At 43.2% G+C, this 21,234-nt stretch overlaps 2 protein-coding genes across 6 annotated transcripts; both read left to right on the plus strand.

Moving 5' to 3' along the window:
- Positions 1–17: 17 nt before the first annotated feature.
- On the plus strand, positions 18–1,633 carry LOC135801079 (uncharacterized). Its single transcript, XM_065314446.1, has 2 exons — positions 18–470; positions 525–1,633. The coding sequence occupies exons 1-2, from the start codon at positions 291–293 to the stop codon at positions 1,581–1,583; spliced, it is 1,239 nt and encodes a 412-aa protein (XP_065170518.1). The 5' UTR covers positions 18–290; the 3' UTR covers positions 1,584–1,633.
- A 684-nt stretch (positions 1,634–2,317) lies between these two features.
- Positions 2,318–16,294, plus strand: Chi (LIM domain-binding protein 2 Chi). 5 transcript variants are annotated; one of them, XM_065313580.1, is made up of 9 exons: positions 2,318–2,927; positions 4,702–5,371; positions 12,902–13,010; positions 13,113–13,215; positions 13,276–13,448; positions 13,510–13,719; positions 13,793–13,925; positions 14,108–14,235; positions 14,307–16,294. In XM_065313580.1, the coding sequence occupies exons 1-9, from the start codon at positions 2,915–2,917 to the stop codon at positions 14,574–14,576; spliced, it is 1,809 nt and encodes a 602-aa protein (XP_065169652.1). In that variant the 5' UTR covers positions 2,318–2,914; the 3' UTR covers positions 14,577–16,294. The 5 variants fall into 5 exon arrangements, with proteins under 5 accessions (XP_065169652.1, XP_065169649.1, XP_065169650.1 ...); XM_065313577.1 differs by lacking the exon at positions 2,318–2,927 and adding an exon at positions 3,579–4,178; XM_065313578.1 differs by lacking the exon at positions 2,318–2,927 and adding an exon at positions 3,579–4,178 and having other exon boundaries at positions 13,793–13,916.
- Positions 16,295–21,234: the final 4,940 nt, after the last annotated feature.

A 21,234-nucleotide genomic window follows, 5' to 3' on the forward strand; every position in this document is an offset into this window, starting at 1 on the left:
TTTAAATATCATTCATACAGCGCCACCTAGTGACGTTCGGTTTATTTATTTCATGGAAAAGGAACAAAATTATGATTTTTACCACAATTATGACCATGATTACTTTAAATTATTATTTATTTTAACATTTTCTGTTGAATTAGTCAGCAAACACATTTCTAAACGAAATTATTCATATAGTCATCTAGTTTAGAGATTATGAAGTATTTTAGATCATAACCATACATTTTACTTTCATTCTTGGTGTTTTATTTGTTTACAACGAAATTCATGATAAACATAAACAGAAAATGAGTGTTAAAGGTAAATCAAAGGCTAGTAAAAAGCGTACGCAGTCACAGAGTGATTCCGGTAGTGATAGTGAGCATGAATTGTTTCACTATCGTAATGATCGTGTTCGACTCATGAAAGAAGTCTTAAAAATCTTGAAATTGAAGAAAATCAAAGCTCTTGCACCACCTGCAATAAAGGTATATTAAATATCTTTTAAATTATGTAGAATATAATGTATATTTGATGTTTAGAAGATGGATATGGAAGAAATCAACACACTGCTGCTAGAAGAACTCCTTGGCATCTCCAATAAAAGACTGAAGAAGATATTTGAAGGACAAAATGCAGATGATGAAAGCAGTTCATCAGATGAAGACAAAATAGATATTATTTCACTGGATAGTATATCAGATGATGAGATTTGTTTTGTTGATGAAACAAAAGAAGATCCAAAGATGATGAGGAAATGCCGCCGCCGGAAACACAAAATTAAACATGAAGATGACCATGAGAATGGTACAAAAATCAAAACAGAAGTTAAAGTTGAGAAAGATAAAGAAAAACCAGAGAAAAACAAGAGTAAACCTGAGAAATCATCTGGGTTAGAAAATGATAAACTTCTTAGTGTGTTGGAATTGTTAGAGTTACAAGCACGAGCAAGAGCAATCAGATCACAACTTGTTTTGGAAGCAGATAAGAAAGCTAGGGAAGCAGCTGAGAAAGCAGTAGCAGCATTTCAAAACTTGGATGATACAGATGATGAAGCTATTTTTATTGAAACACCGGCGATAAATGAGATTATTATCAGTAGTAGTGATTCTGAAGCAGAAGAAAACTGTAAAAATGAAGATTCTGTGACAGAAACATTGAAAAATCAAAATGTAGACTCAGATACAAGCAAAAAACTACAAGAAAATGATGAAAATATTAATAAAAACGAAGAATCACCGTTAGAAAAGAAGAAAACGCAGAAAATTAAACTGATTAGGAACATTTTAGTTGAGCCCTGTTCATCTTCAACTTCAACTGATGCAACTGCTAAGAATTTAGTTAATTTAAGTGAAATACCACTTCCAGAAGTTAATACTTCCTCAACCTCTGAAACAACTGATAAAGTTAATGATGAGAAACATGAAGAAAGTGAAAATATCGAAGAAAAACCAAAGGTTGACACAATATCTGATAATATTGTGCATGATGCGGCGAAAAATAAGAATATAACCACACAGAAACTGTCAAATGATGACAACGAGAATGAAGACGATGTAATACGATTAGATGTGGTCGAAATTGACGGGATAGATGACTAAAAGCTGGTAAAATGTTAAAAATGATATAAATATTAAATACAATCAACATACGCCATATTTAAATGTAACTCCCTGAATCGTACATAGATGGCGCTGCGACGCAGTTATTGGTATTAAATTCGCAGTGAGCAATGTACATTTGTTTCAGTGAACACACATCGGAGTTCACACAGCTACCATTTGTAAATAAACTTATTGGCATAGAATTTTACTACTTTCGACACAAATTTAACTTAGAAATTTTAAAATATTCTTTAAAAACAATATTTTATGTTAGTATTAACAAAAACGATTCTAAAATCATAAAATTTTGTTGTAAAGCGTAAAAATCATGTGAATATTTTATAATTTCATCATTATTTCATAAATTTTAATATTTTTTCAAGTAAAACAAATAAATATTGTCTTTTCTAAACGTCGCGAACGTGACGTTGAATTGATAAGTTGATAAGTTTGAAAGTTGAATGGTGGCGATAGTGCTTGTGGCCCTGTGTAACGCACTGGCGAACAACGCGCACGGACGAAATCAACGGTATCAAGTCAAGCAGCGCAGCAGAGAGCACAGCCAGTGCGACATTCAACATTTACACGCATAACACGGTCACACTCACTATTCTCATGCGCGTGTGGTGCACATGCACATCGACCGCAGTTCGCAGGCTCATCGGCAACATTCGGCCGACATCGTAGCGGTCGCCGGCGTCGCGCAGCGCTTCGGGCATCAGCGGCTCGACGGCTTTAGTCCGGCGAGCGCCAGCGCAGCGAGGCTCGAGTTTCGTGAGGTTCGATACCGACTCGTCCGACTCGCCGCGTTTTGCGTGCGGAAAGCCAGAAAAATCGCACACACTCGCAGCGCGCAAAAAAGCGCCCGTCGCCATTTCATCAACGCGCGCCGTATTTCGCATTTGTTTTTCTTGCGAAGAGCGTCTGAAATAAAACGCGTGCGTGTTTTGTGAGTGCGTGTGTAAAAATCAACAAAAAGTGTCGCTGGGTAGCGCAGAGAGAGTGAGTGACGATGAACGCCGACAGCGGCGTTGGATTTAAATGCTAGATGAGGATACGCGAGTGCGGTGAGCGACGACACACCAGCACCCAACAGCCGAGAGCGCACGACACGGCGGCCGCCGCGAGTAGTAGTTGTTGTAGGCGCAAGGGCAGCTTCGGCTCGCTCGGACGTCGGCGTCGACGTCAGCGCCGACCCGCCGCCAGCGCATCTATGTGATGGAAGAGGAGGAACGGACGCGCACCAACGGGCACGTCACGACCACAAGGAGCCACCACCGCCGCCGCACGCAGGATTATTCACCGAGCGATTATTCGCCCGCTAAGCAATGAGCGTCGTTGGTGAGTTGTGCGAAATTGACATGTTTCGATTTTTAGTTTTACCTTAAATACAGAGTGATAAATATTTTTTAAAATTTTTTTAATAAAAAAAATATTTTAAACACTCTGTATATTGGTACAGTTGTGCAAAGGTGCGACAGTCGCGCGACACGTCCGTGTAGCTCACACGCCCCCATCCTACTCGTGAAATTTTCGCACACTCGCGTATACTGCGTGCGCTGTTTGAATGTGTGCGGAGTGCAAGTGGCCCATTGCCGTCCCCTTCCCGACCAGTGAGTGCACTCTACTACACATCGCCTTCCCTCTCACTCACCCACATGCATTCGCATGCGTGTGAACGCGAACGTGATGATAATCGCGATGCTGAATGAGCGGGCGCGCGCGCGCGGGGCGGCCAACTTATTGATTTTTAGGGTGACACTGTCAAACCACCACCGACAGAGCGAAAAATGCACCACGCATGCTTTACATGCGTCCTAGAGCGCGACGGAAAATCCACGAGCCAATCACAGGTTGTGTCAGTGGAAAACAAAATTTTGTTTTTTTGTGTGCGTTTTTCGCCGGTGGATACACGTTTGTAGGTTCGGCGCGGATCGTGCGTGTTCGTCGTGTCTACGCCACGCTCGGTTATTGTTTTGTAGTGTGAAGATAGCGTTAGTAGTGTGTTGTGGGTTGTCGGTAAGGCAGGGTGCTGCACGACGACGCCGGCGTGTGCGCGCACCGCGCTTTCAAAGATGGCCGGCAGCAAACATGCGCCATTGGCAGCGCAGCACGGCGGTGTTTACTAGCGCGGCGCGAGCGCCACACCAGCCACGGGAGGACTCGGGGTCGCCGCGATTCGCGCATATACCAACAGCAAATTTTTTCCGTCGTCGTTGTCGAGTGTGTGTTGTTTGAAATTATTTAATAACAGTGCATGTGTGCGCGGCGCGTGCGTACGTGCGTGTGTTTTTGTTGTGTGTTGAGAGTGAGAATTGCATTGTGAATAATACTGTGTGGTGTGTGCACACACATCCCTCGCACATGTATCGCGCGTGGTGCGTGGCGAAACATGTTCGGATGCGGCGCATCGCCTGCTAGCGCCGACGAAGAAGCCGCCGCCACCGCCACCGACACCCCTGGAGGAGGAAGAAGCATGAGCACGCTGTTGCGCGTGCTGTCGAACGCGAACGCTACGAGTGGCGCGCGAGCGTGAGCCGCCGCGCAGCGCCAGCATGAGACAAGGTCGCGCCGGACAGCGAAAAAATAAATGTAATTTTAAGCGTATACACACATACTCTCTACACTAGCGATAGCATTTGTTTGTTGAGGCCGTCGTCGTTGCGTTTTTGTTTCGGTTGGCAACAAGTAGTAGCCGGGACGCAAACCATATAACGCGTTGGTCGTGTGGTGGTTTGGAAAAGAATTCGGGCTTCCTTCGAATTTTGCCCCGCGGCCACACGGTACTTACAATCCGGCTCGACCCGGCTCTACCTAACCTCTCATCCTTGCTTGTTTACCTACCATACACACTCATACCTACACCAGCAGTAGTTTAAACTTGTGTCGAAGATCGTTGTTTTTCGTCGCGCCGGCTTTTGTTTTACGATAAACAACTATACCCGCCATCATTGTTTTTCTTTTGTTTTACGTTTTCTAGAAACTTCATGTTTTTTTTTCTGTGTTGTATGTATGCTAAGGTCGTTTGTATGAATGTTGGTATTTATTCACTTGTTGTGTTTACACGACGCCGTGTTATCAGCAGTAACACATGATTGTCGATTGTGTGTTGCAGGCCTTAGCCGCCGCGTAGCGCCCCCCATAACGCTGCCAGTCACGCTGGAAGACCCCGCCACGAACTGGAAGGGACCGCCGCCCGGCTCGGAGGGGCAGAACTTCGGAGGGCCGAACGCCAACTCGTTTTCGGGGCCGGGTGGCGCCGGCGGCTTTCAAGGACCATCGCCGTTCCAGGGGCCGCCGGGTGGTGCCGGCTCGCCGGCGGGGGCGCCGTCGTATGGTGGCGGCCCACCGCCCGGCTCTACCACGCCGCAGTACACCGCCTCGCCGGCACCCTCCGGCTCGTCGACGCCCGGTCCCGGCCCGGGGCCGCAGAGCGTCGGCAATGCCGGCTTCCCACCGCCGCCAAACAGTGCCGGCCCACCGTATAATGGACCGGGGCCGGGACCTTTCGGCTCGCCGTCGGCGGGTGGTCCACCGTATGGAAGACCCGGGTCTTCGGGGCCACCGTTTGTCGGTGGGCCGGGGCCGGGTGGACCTGGGGGTAATCCGCATTTTGCTTCACCGGGACAACCGTTTGGGGGACCCGGTGGGTTTGGTATGCCGCCGGGGTCGCCGTTTGGGCCGGGACCGGGACATCCGATGTCGGGGCCGATGGGACCTGGGCATGGGATGATGTCGGGGCAGATGGGACCAGGGCCCAATCCAGTCGATAGGATGGATCAGGGGTAAGTGAAAAATTTCATTAAAACATTTTATTTTTTAAGTAAAACCGATGATATCGATATGTTATGCATAAAAGTCTTTAAAAATGTTTAATTCACAAAGTGTGTTAGTAATTCGCTTGTTTGACGCCCGCGCGATCAATGATAAGAGATTTATTGACAGAAGAACATGCGTTCGGCCTGGTGCGCTGATTAGATTGTCTCTTTATCTTCTTATCGCATGTTTGCATTGCTCTTAACACACTTTACCCACGCGCTATAACCAAGAGTCAATAAAAAAAAAAGCTTTGGTGTTTATGAACTATGTCGTCAAGATCCACGCGTCTGTTGTTGTAACATGCGAGATTTTTTCGAAATAATTTCCGAAGCGTTTGCGTTTGGAACGCGTACACAGGGGCTGGGAAGTTGTAGGAGTTGCTGCCGGGACCGCACGACGCGCCGCGACCGCGCTCCGAGTATCGACCGGCGATAAGGGGGATGGTTGCGGCTCACGGCGGGGGCGCCATCCGCGCGAACACGCACACAGACATGCATCAAACGCGCGCGCAAAAAAATAATATTTAAAACGTAGATTCAAAAAAGTGTCATGTAATGTAAAATAAAATGAAGTAATTTACAGAAAAACGTGTTGAAACACGTGTAGAAATGGTGAAAATGACTTATTCAACGCGTTTGTATTCTTTTTTTCTTTTCTTTGTTTGTAACTTGCGCGAGAGTTAAGATATCTTCGATCTATTCTGCAATCCATCCACATGTTGCTCTCTGGTGAGAGTAAAAAAACGCGCCATTACATTTACGGATCGAATGGATTCGCACTTGCTGCAGCATTCATTCACAATCGTGATCAATCTTTAAAAGGCACGCCAGAAGAAACTGCGCCTGCAAAAAGTCGCTGATAGATTTGGTAATTTGTACGCGCTGAGAGTTGCGGTCAAGTGCAATGCAAAAAAAACACATTCAGTTAATTAATTTGCACTATAAAGAGAATAAAGCGACGATGGTGGTGTTGCGTTTAATTGATAATTACGCCTTTTAATTACACGTGGATTTCGCACCAAATAAACTTTTTTATCTTCTTTGTTCTTCTTCATCCTAGACTCTGGGTTAAATTGAATTGAATATGCAAATCGAATTGATTAATTCCTCATTTACGGCGTGAAGGTATCACACGATTAATTATTGTGCTAATTGCGTCGTGTATCACTTAACAGCGCCCGCCGTGTGACAAGATGACAAATGTTCCGGCTTGCATCTTTCGGGGGTTGGCGTGTATGTAGGTCAGTAAAGTGATAAACTAAAATAACTCTAGCGGCGCGGCCTATGACAGATGATAAATAAAATGTGCGCGCGCGCACTGCTACATTACATAGTCTGGAACACGCGAAAAAGAGAAGTGGTGCAGAAAGCAAGATGAGGGAGAGATGTCGGAGGGTGTGCACAGAGAGAGGGACCAGGGGTGGAAGGTGGCAGGCAGCATCATCCACCCAGCCACCCCTTGGTATGAAAACCGACGAGGGGTTGCTGCTGCTGTTGCACAGTGTGGGTGTGTAGCGTGGGTTTGAATGGGCTCTTCGCCTTTAGGTTTCACTGCCGCTGCCGCCACCGCCACCCCTCGTAATATCTGCTCTCGGCGAGAGGGTGGCGCAGTGGGTGGTGGTTGGGAGCAGGAAAGAAAAGCGCTATAGCGGCGGTGGTGTGTGCGTGCGACTGGAATGAAAGCAGCACGCAGAACTGCAGGGGCGAGCGAAACCCCTCTGGTCGTGAAAACTCACCCTTTGGGGGTCTCATCATCTCGCCGCCTTGCTCCGCGCGTCCCCGCAACCTCCACACACCGTCTTAATGTACCGGGTTTTTCTCTTGTATTATACAGGGTATTTATTTTTATGCTTTTATTGTGTTTGGATATAATTTAAACACACTGTATGTTATTTTTTCTTTTGTAAGGGATGAAAATGAATGCCGGTGTAATTCAATAATCATCTGCATGTGCATGTGTGTAGTATGTGTTTTTGTATTGTATTCTATTGCATCTCCAACTTTGGTAGTGCTCTTAGTCATCTGTAGCCATTGAACACATGTGCAAGGGTTGCACACACAAAAAGAATGAGGGTGATGATGTAATAATCCTCGACGGGGTAGGTTCCAGCGTCATATTTCTTTATCTCTCAGTACGCGCGAAAAGGGGTAGATTTTCCAAGTAAATGTGCTAATTGTGTTTGAATGTGTCTGTCGTATGTGTGTATTAATGTAGAATGTCACGCTCTTCTCCTTCGGCGGGGCTAATGATCTTTTCATTGGGGGTGTAAACACGGTAAGTGATTAAGTTTGACAGGTTGATTAATTACAATATGGATATTTTTACATCGATTTTTTTTTTCGCTCTCTCGTAGTGTTTTAGTTGCGACACAAAATGCATGTGTTGAGAGTTGTGTGTTGAGCAAACACCAGTCGCAACTATTTTTAACTTTTATTGGTTTTCTATGCCACACATGCAAGTGGAATCGATTCGGTATCGATCTACGCATACAGTGTGTGTGTGTGGTGTTGTGCGTCGTGGCGATCATCTCAATTAGTCGCCGGCGCCATGTGTATACTGGGAGATCGAGGCTGTCGCTGCCGTCTCCGATTCTGCCGCCACCGCCGTATGTTTGGCATTCATTGGCACCACGGCACGTGTTATGTTCTTAGTTAAACACATGCACATATAAATATAGTGTGTGTGTGTGGTCGACATTGGAAAAACGTGCGTTTTGCGTATTTGCATATGTGTGCAGCGGGTAGAAGCGAGTGTAAGAGAGGCGGGGATTGATTTTACCGCCGGCGGTGGCGGCGCGCTCGAATGGTTGTTCCGCTTTAATGCCGGCACGACGGCTTCTGTACAGCCTGGCGCGCAAAACTCGCATTTTTTCCCCAAAACAAAAATCAAAATTTTATTTTTTACGTTTTTTTGTTTTAATTTTTAATGAAATATGAAGACACGTAGAAATTATTTGTTTCTTCGTTGATTTTACTTTAGAATTTGATTTTTTTGAGTTTATATTGTTTTGCCGTTAGTTTTTAGTTTTTTGTGCTACGTAGGTTCTCGACTTTGAGCTGTGCTCGCTCGTCTCCTGGTGGTTGTTGTGTGCGCGGCTGCCGGTGTGATCGACCGTTCTGGCCGGCTGCCGCGCGCGTAAACTCGTCGAGCGAGTCGCGCGAGCGTCGCGAAGAAAGAGTTCTTCGGCAGCAGAAGCAGCGGCAGCGGCGGCGTACGTTTTGTTTTGTTCGACCTGTGTGCGCTCACGTCTCTCCTCTGTGTATGTGTGTATAAGTGTCGATCGTTTTGGCTACCACACTACCAGAACTCCACTCTAATACTAATAATTCTACATTTCTCAATAACCAAACCCAAAAAATATTCATATTTTTAGTTTGGGATTAATTTTTTTTTGTTTTTCTGATGACTTGTGAGTATTCTTTTTGTGTTGTTGGTAATGTTGTAATGTTTGCAGTCAAGGGAATTTTAACGATTTTCCACATTCCACGTGCGACGCACACGTATGCGTGTGCATAGTGCATGTGTATGTGTGCGCGCGCACTGCTGGGTTGTCGATGGAAGAAGGCTTCAAAAGCCAGCCGAGTGTGTCTAATGTGTCGACTATAAATCACCATTAAACTTGACTCTTCTTGTTCGACTGCTGCGCGCATACTCTTCTTGCGTTATCTCTGCGCCTGTGTCTAGACGCAGGACGCATTCCCTGCACGTCCTTATCTATGTGTCTTAACTTAAGCATTAAGCGTGGAATGGGATAAACCAGCAGCAGTAAACAAGCATACTCAATACTCGTACCGCAAGTCAAAGCATAGGGACAAAAATTAAAAATTGATTTCTCGGGGAATTTTTTGTTTTTAGAACTAATCTTTTGGTGTTTGACTTAATGGTGAAGTAAAAAGTTTGTGGGAGTTATTGTTTACTTATTGGTGACATACAATGTGGTTTTATTTTAATTGTAAAAGTTTGTATAGGTAATCATGTACCGTTTTTGAGTTTTAGTTTGAGTTTGACTTTGGTAGCGGTAGAATGAAATTGCCGTGCGCTTCTCTTAGGTTATTTCAGTTGAAAGTTGCCTGTGACGGTATCGACGCATCGGCTCGTTAAACAATTTGTCCGCGCGCGCGGACAACGCGAACAAACGCAGCGATTCAATTAGCTTTTGTCCTCATTGTGCGAACGCGCGCGCGCTCGCGGTAGAATAGTTTTGCCAGTTTCGCCGCCGGCCTGGCCTTTTAATGACTGCTACGACATATTCTAGTGCAAATTATAACGGTGTATTCTTACTCGTACTTTCTTTCGCTGTTTTTACACGTTTTTTTAACGTATTAATTATTGGTTTCACCTAGATTTTCCATATTTTATTATCATTAATATTCATAGGATAGGATAACTTGCACACTTTGTCTGGCTTTGTATGTGTGGGCATATATGAAGTAGGATATTTCATGTTGGGTTTGAGTTTGGGTTTTCGGGGCCTCGTCTGGTGCTCCTCTCCTCACCTGTGCACAACACCTTGCGTTGCGCGCGCGTTACGGTTGCCGCGGCAACGCGTGTTCGCTGCTCTCCTCTTCTCTCGGGCCGGCTCTTTTTACTCCAATTTTATTATCCGCGTCCTCCACACGCCGCCGGCTACCAGTGCTGCTCTCGCACTACTACACATCCACATGGGTAGTAACAATTGTACTCGTGGTAGTCAATGTAACGCACACAACTATCCTCGGTGCCGTTGCTTTTTTTCTTCTTCTAGCGCAAAAAAAAACCACCTCTACACAAAAAGAAGAAATAAAATTCATGAGTAAAGAGTAGACTTTTAGATAGGTAGAGGAAAAAATGTTATAAAGGTTATAAAATACAAATACTCGTACGTTTGATTGTTTTTCAGTTTTTTTAAGTTTTCGTTTAATTTTATTGTTCTGCGTTGATCTGTTGTTGATTCTTTGTGGAGTAGTTTGGACTCTTCTTCACTTTACGTTGTTGGTCGTCAGCGAGTGCATCACACACACATTTGTGTATAAAACACATACGAACACATACGTAACGAAAGAACCTGTTTCTCTTAGTGCGTTGTTCGCTTGGCTTCTCGACTCGAGCTTCATGGTTCTTCATTCTTCGCCTCGCGGCCGCTGTCCACGATATCACTTCTTGCCTGGCCTGGCCTGGCCTGTGTATCGTAATCTCGGTGGTTTTGTTTTCAGTTGTTTCATTCTTCAAATAATACACTTTATTTAATGCAACATATTTCTCTTTCAAGAATATTAATTATATATTTCTTCAAGGACAAACGGCTGATTGACTTCTAAATTTTAAATTCTGAATTTGTAAAAAATTTCAACACTCGGTATATTCCGCGCTAATGTATGTTGGTAATAATAAAAATTAGTGCTTCCGTGGAAAGGAAATGCACGACCTGCATATTTTTGTCCATTCTGCGTGTCTCCGTGTGGAAACAGAACACGAAGAGACCAGGAAGAGCGTAGAGCGCAGTCCCGCCGACGTCGACTAATCAATCATTCGTCGAGCGAGCGTTGGCGTGAGGTGGGGGCGGTAGTGCGGCGGCTATAGGGGGTGTTGTACGCGGCGCTCCTTCCGTGGGTAGTTTTCATTTTCCCGCGCGTACACTATATACACCAAACTAGTACATGGAAAGCACACATGACCCCAAAAACTGACAATCGATCGTAACAGGAGAGAAAAAAAGCAAACAACGTAATATAGTACATTAATTACGCACACATACAGAGTGTTTGCATTTTCTTTTTTCTGTGTTTTCTGTTTTACTCCGGTGGATTTTATGATTTGATTGATTATCTGGCGTTATTAATTATCTGTCGCTGTGGCACGCGAGCATGATGATAAAAGTGCAACTGGTTGTCGCTTGTGGTATTCTTTCACTTTGTTTCAATTAAATTCATTGTTATTAGAAAATTTTCAAGGTCAAGGACTTGCGCTTGAGTTACGAGAGTTTCAGAGCGAGTTCGGTGCTTGTACCGCATGTCAAAGTATGAGCGCGTTTATGTATGTATATAGGGTTGCGGTATGTCAATCTATTCGAGTGGAAATGTGTGGATATACAGGGTGTTTGTATAAGTTGTGTGTTTGTCGGACGGTGTGCAGCCTTTGGAAGGTATGCTCTTACACACCTAGACCAGATCCAGTCCTCTGGAGAGCTGGCGCGCGCGCTGAGCTAGCTGCCTCGCTCGCTCTGCCTTCTGCCGCCCCCTGGCGTCTCGTTTGCGCGTGATCAATATCGCGCCCGGAATATGCCGCCTGTCTCTGTGTGTTGGTGGGTGTGTGTGTGTGGGTGTATGTGTGTGCATGCGTGCCGGGGCCGGCAGGAATCCATGGCACTGAGCCGCTGGTTCTCAGTGTGGCTCGCGCGCGTGTTTCGTGCGAACGCGTTGCGTGTACGTATCATGCGTGACGCCGCCGCCGCCAATGGCGCCGCATAAATTCGCCGCCGATCGGGGGCAGTGGTGCGCGCGCGGTTGATTTTTTCTCCCGCAGCTTCTTTTTGCCTGCGCTTTCAAAAAAAAAATCGCACACAGATGATGTGCTTCGCGCGCGCATGCGTACGCAATATAATAATAAGTTGAAATATAGATATAAACAAAACGTCTGAATAACAACAACGTGCATCATCGATTTGCGTTGTTTGTGTCATCGCTATGGTGATGTAAAGGAAAAATTGTGACTGTGTTGTTTATAAGTGTGCGACAACACGAGGCGCTGTAAATATATGCCGGTGCGGTTGCAAGGTCCGACTGCTGCTGCGAGGGCGGGAGGCGGCTGTCCACCACCGTTGTACCTTGGTGGTGGTGGTGGCGGCGGCAGCGGCGGACCCAGGCAGCCGCAGACGCAGCAACAACTCATGGGGCCGCATCCGATGTGTCCGGTGCCGATGCACACCGGCGGCGGCGGCGATCCCTTCTATTGTTCGCCATTTGGTAATCCGTACTTTAGGTAATAAACGCATAGAAAAACGAAAGTAGTTCGCTGCCTTCGTTCACGCTGCATTAATTAATTATGCATGTTAATTGTAAACTAATTTTATAATCGGATTACGCTTAGTCGACGGCAGTCACGCAACGTGTTTCTCTCGCCTGCGCCTTTGATCATTGCATTAGTGTAAACATTTACAAAACCTACAGCGTAAATTTAGATTATTGTAAATAATAACACGCAACACGTGTTAACGGGAACGCACACGACGTCATGGTTTTACACAACCGATAATATTAAACCATTTATTTTGTTCTGTTTTGTTTTGGTTGCCTATGGTTGTATGGGGAACAAAATGAAACTTTGTCCACTTTGCGCAGGGACCTGTTGATTCCTTCCTCCTTTATCCTAATCCTTACATCTTTTCCTCGGTCCGCGGCGCAATCAACAACACCACTGACCAATTTTCATGTTTTCAATCGCGATTATTGGGATGTCATCGGTTTTACTTGAATATTTACGGAATTTCGTGTTGTTTATTTTTGAATTTGTGATTTTAGATCGTTGCCCGTGCCGAGAAGACCGACGCCATACTTTGGCCAGCCCGATTACCGCATCTACGAACTCAACAAGCGGCTGCAGCAGAGGACTGAGGTGAGCGCAAGCAATGTAATTATCGTGACACTTATTACCTCTTCTTACCACGGCCCTATCGAAGTAAACAATTTTTATGCTTACTTATTTTGTGTTTTGTTTTTAAATTTGATTCAGGAGTGTGATAACCTGTGGTGGGACTCCTTCGCAACCGAGTTCTTCGAAGATGACGCCTCCCTGACGTTAGCGTTTTGTTTAGAAGATGGACCTAAGAGATATAGTATGTTTATTCTGTGAATTATGTTGGAATAATTAAAAATAATTGTGTTTGTTCGAGCAGCAATAGGAAGGACCTTGATTCCAAGGTATTTCCGAAGCATATTCGAGGGCGGAGTGACGGAATTGTACTACAATATGAAGCACCCGAAAGAATCCTTCCATAATACTAGTATTACACTCGACTGTGATCTATGCACGATGATTACGCATCACGGCAAACCACTGTTTGCAACGGTAAGTGAAATGCACATAACCACAAATGATGCATATTAAAATGGCGTCTGTGTTTTTTTAGGTGTGTACAGAAGGTCGCCTCATATTGGAGTTCACGTTCGACGACCTGATGCGGATAAAGTCGTGGCTGTTCAACGTGCGCGCGCACCGCGAACTGATACCGCGCTCCGTCGTCGGAATGCACTCCTCGCAGGACCCCTCCATGCTGGAGCCGCTCTCCAAAAACATTACGCGACAGGGCATCACGAATTCAACATTAAATTATCTTAGGGTAGGTTTAATAAATTTCTAACACTTTGTGTTTTGAGGTGGATAATATTTATTTATTTTATGGTTTGTTACAGCTATGTGTAATATTAGAACCCATGCAGGAGCTGATGTCGCGACACAAGGCGTACGCGCTGAGTCCGCGCGACTGCCTCAAGACGACGCTGTTTCAAAAGTGGCAGAGGATGGTTGCCCCGCCGGGTAAGAGAGGTACCCATTTTATAATGCACTCCCCCGCTCGCTCGGTTCGTCCTTGTAAGAATACGCGCGCGGATCCAAATTGCAATGGCGAACTTTGTAGGCGATCGAAGAGAATGTCTACGATATTATAAATTTGCACTTTTGTGGTTTTGACGAAGAAGTGGTGATGCGATGAATGAATTTGTTTCCAGAATCACAACGACCGCCCAACAAGAGACGAAAACGCAAGGGCTCCAATTCGGGCGGGGCTGCGAACAGTGCGCCTCCCGCGCCCAACAAGAAACGATCACCGGGACCGAATTTCTCTTTAGCATCACAAGTAAGTGTTTACGTTAGCTACAAAGTGTTTAAGTGATGCTTTATTGTGGGTCTCATTCCGATCTGTTGCAGGACGTAATGGTAGTGGGTGAACCTTCGCTGATGGGTGGCGAGTTCGGGGACGAGGACGAGCGGCTGATCACGCGACTGGAGAATACGCAGTACGACGCGGCGAACTCGCTGGATCACGACAACCACGGCTTCCACGCCGACTCACCGATGCCGGGCGCGAATTCGTGGGGCGGGCCCGGCGTGGGCGATCGTGGTGGCCCGCCGGGTGGGCCTGGCGGCGCGCCCAATAACCAGGACTCTGATAAGAAATCGCCTGCGGTGAGCCAGTGATGCTAGTGGACGTATAAACTCTAAAATTGCGCGGACCCACAGTATTTGACAGACGGGCACGAATATTATATAATAAACTAGTTGTGTTGCTGACAATTTTCGGTGGTTCCCGGAGTGCAACTGAGATCGCGGTTCGTTTTGGAACCGCCGCTACGAGATCACCAATCGGGGCAGCGAATGTGGAGCAGCTCAGCGTGTGTAGATGAAATATTGTACAGCGTAGAATTTACATCACAAACAAACAATTTGAGAAAAAAATGCGGAAAATTAAACATTACAAGAAACAACACACAAAAACAAAAAAAAACACTGAAACTTAAAAAAAGAACGGCAGTCTTTGATTGATTGACCAATTGAGCGAACTTTTTCAAACAAATGAAGTACACAAGAAATCATTATTACTATATAAAGTATAAAAATATATTATTAATGTTTCACGTTAAAACGCCATCTGCGCGTGGACGTAAAGTCCAGTGCGTCAGGACGCATCGCCCACAAATGTTTGAATAGTATATTTTAAGCAAGTGTTGAGTTCCTATGGGTTATTATTATTATTTGTCTTCGAATGAAAGAACTGAGCGTGCGATGCGTTCTGATGCGCGCGTTGTGTCCACGCTCAGATGGCCTCTTATAGTCATATTCATACGAGCAGAGCTCTTTCAAAAAATGGAAAGCGAAACGGAGCAATCTCTCCTGTATTAGGATCAATTTTGTATAGTAAATTGCTAAATAAGTTATTGATTAATAATGTCCATTCGATACAATGAGATTTGTTTAAACAGTTGCGCACACGATCTCATCACCCCCATCCACCTCACACACAAAAAAGATAAACAATTGATGTATCTGATGAGATTATAATTTAAACGTTTTTAAACTGACTCCGATCAACCCCCCGGAGGTCGAGTGTGCAACTGTTTGCGTCATACTTTTAAGCGGAACACGAAAATTTAAACAAAAGGGTGCAAGAGTACATCGCGCTGGTCGATGTATTTTCTATTTGGAGACGTGCGCGGGGAGAGTGTTTCTTTTATATCTACGAAATGATCGAACCAAACCAATCAACACCCCCTACACGAGAATCTAATGTTACGTCACGCTGAAAACTTAAATAAATGTGTTGTAATTTATTTTTAATTTATAAGCAGATGCGAGCCGATTCGTTGTTGATTTTGCATTTTCTTCTTATGTTAGACACCAATGTCTAAGGTACAAATTTTCGAAGTGCAAGCGCGCGCAAGCCGAGAGAACGAAACACATGGTACTTAAATTGTTACAGTTTTTCAGTCTGACTGCGATTAGATGCGGTGTGTAGCGAGACATGCAATAGGTGTTTTTTATTGAATGATTGCATTTTAATTGTAACTATGTAATTATTGGGATGTTGTGGCGTGCGCGTACGTGTACGTACGTCTCATGTCCTCGGACGCGTTGTATTTTTACAGATCTTTTTTCTTTTGTTTGTTTATTATTTTTTTGGTCAGTAGTTGTGTGTAATTTTTTCTTTTCTTTTGAGTCCTTTATCCAGATCCTCGACCTGCGTCCCGACCCTATGCAAAACCCACCTTCACTCCTTGATCAGGTTATTTGGTTACTTAAACGATTTATAATGAATATCAATATGATTATTGTAAAAAATGAACGATTATGATGAAGAAATGGGCTGCGATTCTTGCGGCGAAAACAAAAACCCTCAATACAACTCTTACAGATATTAATTGCCATTGATTGTTTCTGTGTTTCCTTCTAAATAGTGTATTTCAATTGTACATCATTTAATTTGTATATTCAATGTTTTCTATTAATTTGACTGCCTTTAGATTGGAGCTGCGTTTTGTGCGCGTTTGTTGTGTATGCACTTAAGTGCACTTACCGGTAGAATTCATCATGTACGCATGCGCAGCGCACTTTACTTTGCTTACGCGCTCAACATTGTCATCTGCCTTTGGCTCCGGTAGTGTTAGTTGTGCAGTCTTAGCGCATCTCCGTGGTGTTACATCGCGTGTTTTTAAAGTGCAATATTCAATTGGCAATCGACTGCAGTGAATGAGAATTGAGTTATGATTAATTGGGTTTGTAATTTTCATAAATGCGCACATTTAGTGTCTTCTTATGAGTTTCATCAGTCGGATATTACCTTTGTGGATACAACATTTGTTGAAGACGATTGTGATGAGAAAATTTACTTAGTAAGTAATATATTATTACCATATTAGATCAATTTTTGTTATCTTTATATTCAGATGCTATAAAGTTTTAGTTAATTTAGCGTATTAAAAATGAATTAAAGTCACAAATCACAGCGCATCTGATTTGTGTTTGTTTTTTTAGATGTCAAGAAGTTGAACGAGACCTCGGTGTACAAACGTGCCCGCATTCAATTGTGAGTATTGAAATTCTTATCGTTTTCATATCTGCTTCGTTCAAGTAGCCTGCTATATCTTTTCCTTGTTTAGTCGATCGTGCGATGTTGTTCGGTACACACGTGTTTTGTACACAAGTTGATCTTCGTAACTAGTTTGCGCGTTTCTTGAGATTTTAGGTCGGTAGTTAAATTAGAATCGATCAACAAAGATAACATTTAGAATTAACGGACTAGTGCGGCGAGCAGTTAATGAATTATCGCGCGTGGAAACAAAAATTGTGTAGTTTTATATGTGCGCACGTTTTTGCCGTCGGCCGCCGGATATCTTACGTCCGCCCCAGTGGTTTTATTTGCGTAATGATGTTAATTTGTGAAACTATACACTGTTTGTCCCCGTGTGGAACATTTCAACCAAGAAAGTGCACGTAGGTAAGTGTGCAACATTATCATTCGATGAATTAAACAATTAGTGCAGATGTTTCATGGACAAAATGAATTTATCAGACGTTAAAGAAAAGCGAGGTAACTCTTGAACTTATTCAATAAATAAAATAATTCAATTTTAACAAATAATATTAAAATTCACCATGTACTTTTGTGATTGTATGAGTTGCAATAAACTATACTTTTAATATTACATTTGCTAGTATATTTGTCTATGTTTCCTCTTTGTCGTTTTCAGAATTAGATTTAAAGACCACATTTGATAGTACGTGTTTGAAATGTGAATAACAGGTACATAAATGTTGTTGTTTTTAAAAAGGTGAGAAAAACAACAACATTTATACCTGAAACGAATAAGATTTGATAAGAGAGCCGTGTGGCTCAGGTGGCATGTGCATATGTTAGCATGCAGGAGGTTCATGGATCGAATCTCTGATGTAGAAGGCAATTTTATTAAATAATAAGAAATTTACGAAATGTGGGTTGCATACCACAAAAATTCAAGATTCAAATGTTAGAAATAACTTGAAAAGCAAAGTACAACGAAGCAACAATAAGAATAAATAGAAGATGGTGGAGGAGCAGCAAATAGAGAGCAGCAGCAGCAGAAGAGAGAGTATAGGAGAAGTAAGAAGAAAAGAAGAAGAAGAAGAGAGAGTACAGGAAGAAAAGAGAATAGGGGTGACAGAATTTTTAAATTTTTTGGCACGTGTCGTTATAAGACAGTCACAGGTCGATCTCCCAGAGCGCCTCCGGCGCTCTGGTCGATCGCCCACTGCTTCGGTCCATCCATTGCTCCCGGCCCATCCTACAGCTACGATGTCTCTGCGCTTCATCCCCGGAATTATCAGGCATATCAACAATTTTTATGGTGGGGGATCATCCCCAGAGAGAGGGAACTCCTTATAAGGACATCCTTTTAGGAACTTGAAAAAATATTTCTAATTTTTATGTCGCCTCACGAGAGGGGACACTTAAAAATATTCTTACAAGTTCTTACCTGTACCTGAAATGAAAGATGGAGTACACAAATCATACAGGATACCTTAACAATTTTTATAGTGGGGATCATCCCCCGAGTGGGAGAATTCCTTGAGAACTTGTAGACATATTTCTTAGTGTCGCCGCTCTCTCAGAGCCGACCATAACACTGACAAATACAAGTTGTGACCTGTACCTGAAATGATGGAAGGAAGGGGTGCACAAGTCATAAGATACAGCAATTGCCTTTAACATTTCTTTATTAACAAACTAAATACAATATAAGTTCATAACTTGTATGTTCAATAGTTACAAGACATATGACGTCATTTTAAAACATGTTTATGACCTGCATAGCCGCGCTATGCTCACGGCTGCAAAATTACAAAAGATAACACTAGAAAATAGCAAATTGCGCACTGTTTTCGCGTTGCATCCATGGAAAATTATATACAGGGTGTTACCAAAAGAAAATCTATAATTTAAAAAGACAATCGCATCAAAACAATAAAAAAAAATTAATTTTTTACTGACCATTAAGAATTATTTTATACAGGGTGATACAAAAAAACTTCAAAAGTGCAAGTTTTATAACTAGTTTCCTTCTGAATACCTAGGAGAAGTGATAGGTGCGGGGTTAGAAACATAATAAATAATCCAATTACTAATTATTATACACCTTTTAAAGCAATACTGAACTAAGATCTCTTAAACTCAAATTAGCAAACATGTCATGCCATTTACAGACAGAATAAGGAACAAAAGCACAAAAACGGGATCTAATGTGACAGCTATTGTTACTTATTTTTAGAGTGTTTAATTATGTAACTGATTGCTTTTCATTGTCAGCTGATGAATTTACATTTACTGTTCAATTCGTCAAATGTTCATAAAATATAGTATTTACGTACCACATTTTCTTACGCCTTTGCAATTGAAATAATCCACCAGAAGCACAAACGATGTTTATTCAAATAAATAATTAAATGAATACACAAAACAAGTCCACCAGGAATTCGTAGCCGACGGAAGGCATCCGACGGCCGACAGCAAACACGTGCGTACATTATACTCGTAAAGCCACGGGTTCTACGCGCGATAACTCATTAACGACACTCCGCATTCGTTTGTTAATTCTAAATTCTATCTTTGCTGACCAATTCTAATTCAACTACCGATTTAAAATTACAAGAAACGCGATAAGTCGTCACGAAAACCGTCCCGCATCTAGACGCGCGCTCACCACGCGGCAGCGCACGATCGACTAAGTAAGAACTGGAGCGAACAAACAGTGCTGAACACATTGGACGCGCTGCAATGTGATAAAAACAAGTTGTTTGTACACAAACACCGATTGAGTGATGGAGTCAAGAGTGTAAACTATGAACAATTTAGGATGTTGATACAGTCTAATGCAATCACAAAAAATTTATATTATGAATGTACTACTCTCTTATTCGTATATATAATGTATTCTAAAATCCAGAATTAAATGCATACTATATTAAAAAAACAGTTTAGAAGATAATGGCAATTGACAAATCTGGAAAAAAAAAACGAAAAAACAACTACTTTTAAACTTTTACTTCACGCCGAGGTTACAGGGGGAGTTCCTGCAACAAACTAATACCACCCGACGGAGAATTTAATTCCGCATCTTTTGACGCCACGCTGAGGTTAGTGCGACGCCTAGATCGCGAGCAAATACGAAAAAACCATGAAAAATTACAATTTTATGCAAATTTTCGCGGGTTACAGGGGAAATTCCGGCAATAAACTATTACCACCCAACGGAAAATTTAATTCCGCATCTTTTGACGCCACGCTGAAGTTAGTGCGACGCCTAGATCGCGAGCAAACACGAAAAAACCATGGAAAATTACAATTTTATGCAAATTTTCGCGGTTTACAGGGGAAATTCCGGCAACAAACTATTACCACCCGACGGAAAATTTAATTCCGCATCTTTTGACCCCACGCTGAAGTTAGTGCGACGCCTAGATCGCGAGCAAACACGAAAAAACCATGGAAAATTACAATTTTATGCAAATTTTCGCGGGTTACAGGGGAAATTCCGGCAATAAACTAATACCACCCGACGGAGAATTAAATTCCGCATCTTTTGACGCCACGCTGAGGTTAGTGCGACGCCTAGATCGCGAGCAAACACGAAAAAACCATAAAAAATAACAATTTTATGCAAATTTTCGCGGGTTACAGGGGAAATTCCGGCAACAAACTATTACCACCCGACGGAAAATTTAATTCCGCATCTTTTGACGCCACGCTGAGGTTAGTGCGACGCCTAGATCGCGAGCAAACACGAAAAAACCATAGAAAATTACAATTCTATGCAAATTTTCGCGGGTTACAGGGGAAATTCCGGCAACAAACTACTATCACCCGACGGAAAATTTAATTCCGCATCTTTTGACGCCACGCTGAGGTTAGTGCGACGCCTAGATCGCGAGCAAACACGAAAAAACCATAGAAAATTACAATTTTATGCAAATTTTCGCGGGTTACAGGGGAAATTCCGGCAACAAACTACTATCACCCGACGGAAAATTTAATTCCGCATCTTTTGACGCCACGCTGAGGTTAGTGCGACGCCTAGATCGCGAGCAAACACGAAAAAACCATGGAAAATTACAATTTTATGCAAATTTTCGCGGGTTACAGGGGAAATTCCGGCAAAATCTATTACCACCCGACGGAAAATTTAATTCCGCATCTTTTGACCCCACGCTGAGGCTAGTGCGACGCCTAGATCGCGAGCAAACACAAAAAAAACCATAAAAAATTACAATTTTATGCAAATTTTCGCGGGTTAAAGGGGAAATTCCGGCAACAAACTATTACCACCCG

This window comes from Atheta coriaria, unplaced genomic scaffold, assembly GCF_025399875.1.
Source record: "Atheta coriaria isolate IRGN ID8LTWV9N9 unplaced genomic scaffold, Caltech_Dcor_3.1 hic_scaffold_10_pilon, whole genome shotgun sequence".
Lineage (NCBI taxonomy): Eukaryota > Metazoa > Arthropoda > Insecta > Coleoptera > Staphylinidae > Dalotia > Dalotia coriaria.

What these genes read in the sequence shown, in the direction of transcription:
- LOC135801079 (XM_065314446.1), top strand. Translation starts at nt 291, where the DNA reads ATGAGTGTTAAAGGTAAATCAAAGGCTAGTAAAAAGCGTACGCAGTCA. An exon ending in TTGCACCACCTGCAATAAAG is followed by an intron (nt 471 to 524) that starts GTATATTAAATA and finishes TTTGATGTTTAG; the next exon opens with AAGATGGATATGGAAGAAAT.
- Chi (XM_065313577.1), top strand. Translation starts at nt 4,142, where the DNA reads ATGAGACAAGGTCGCGCCGGACAGCGAAAAAATAAAT. An exon ending in CGGACAGCGAAAAAATAAAT is followed by an intron (nt 4,179 to 4,701) that starts GTAATTTTAAGC and finishes TGTGTGTTGCAG; the next exon opens with GCCTTAGCCGCCGCGTAGCG. An exon ending in CTGAGGTGAGCGCAAGCAAT is followed by an intron (nt 13,011 to 13,112) that starts GTAATTATCGTG and finishes AATTTGATTCAG; the next exon opens with GAGTGTGATAACCTGTGGTG.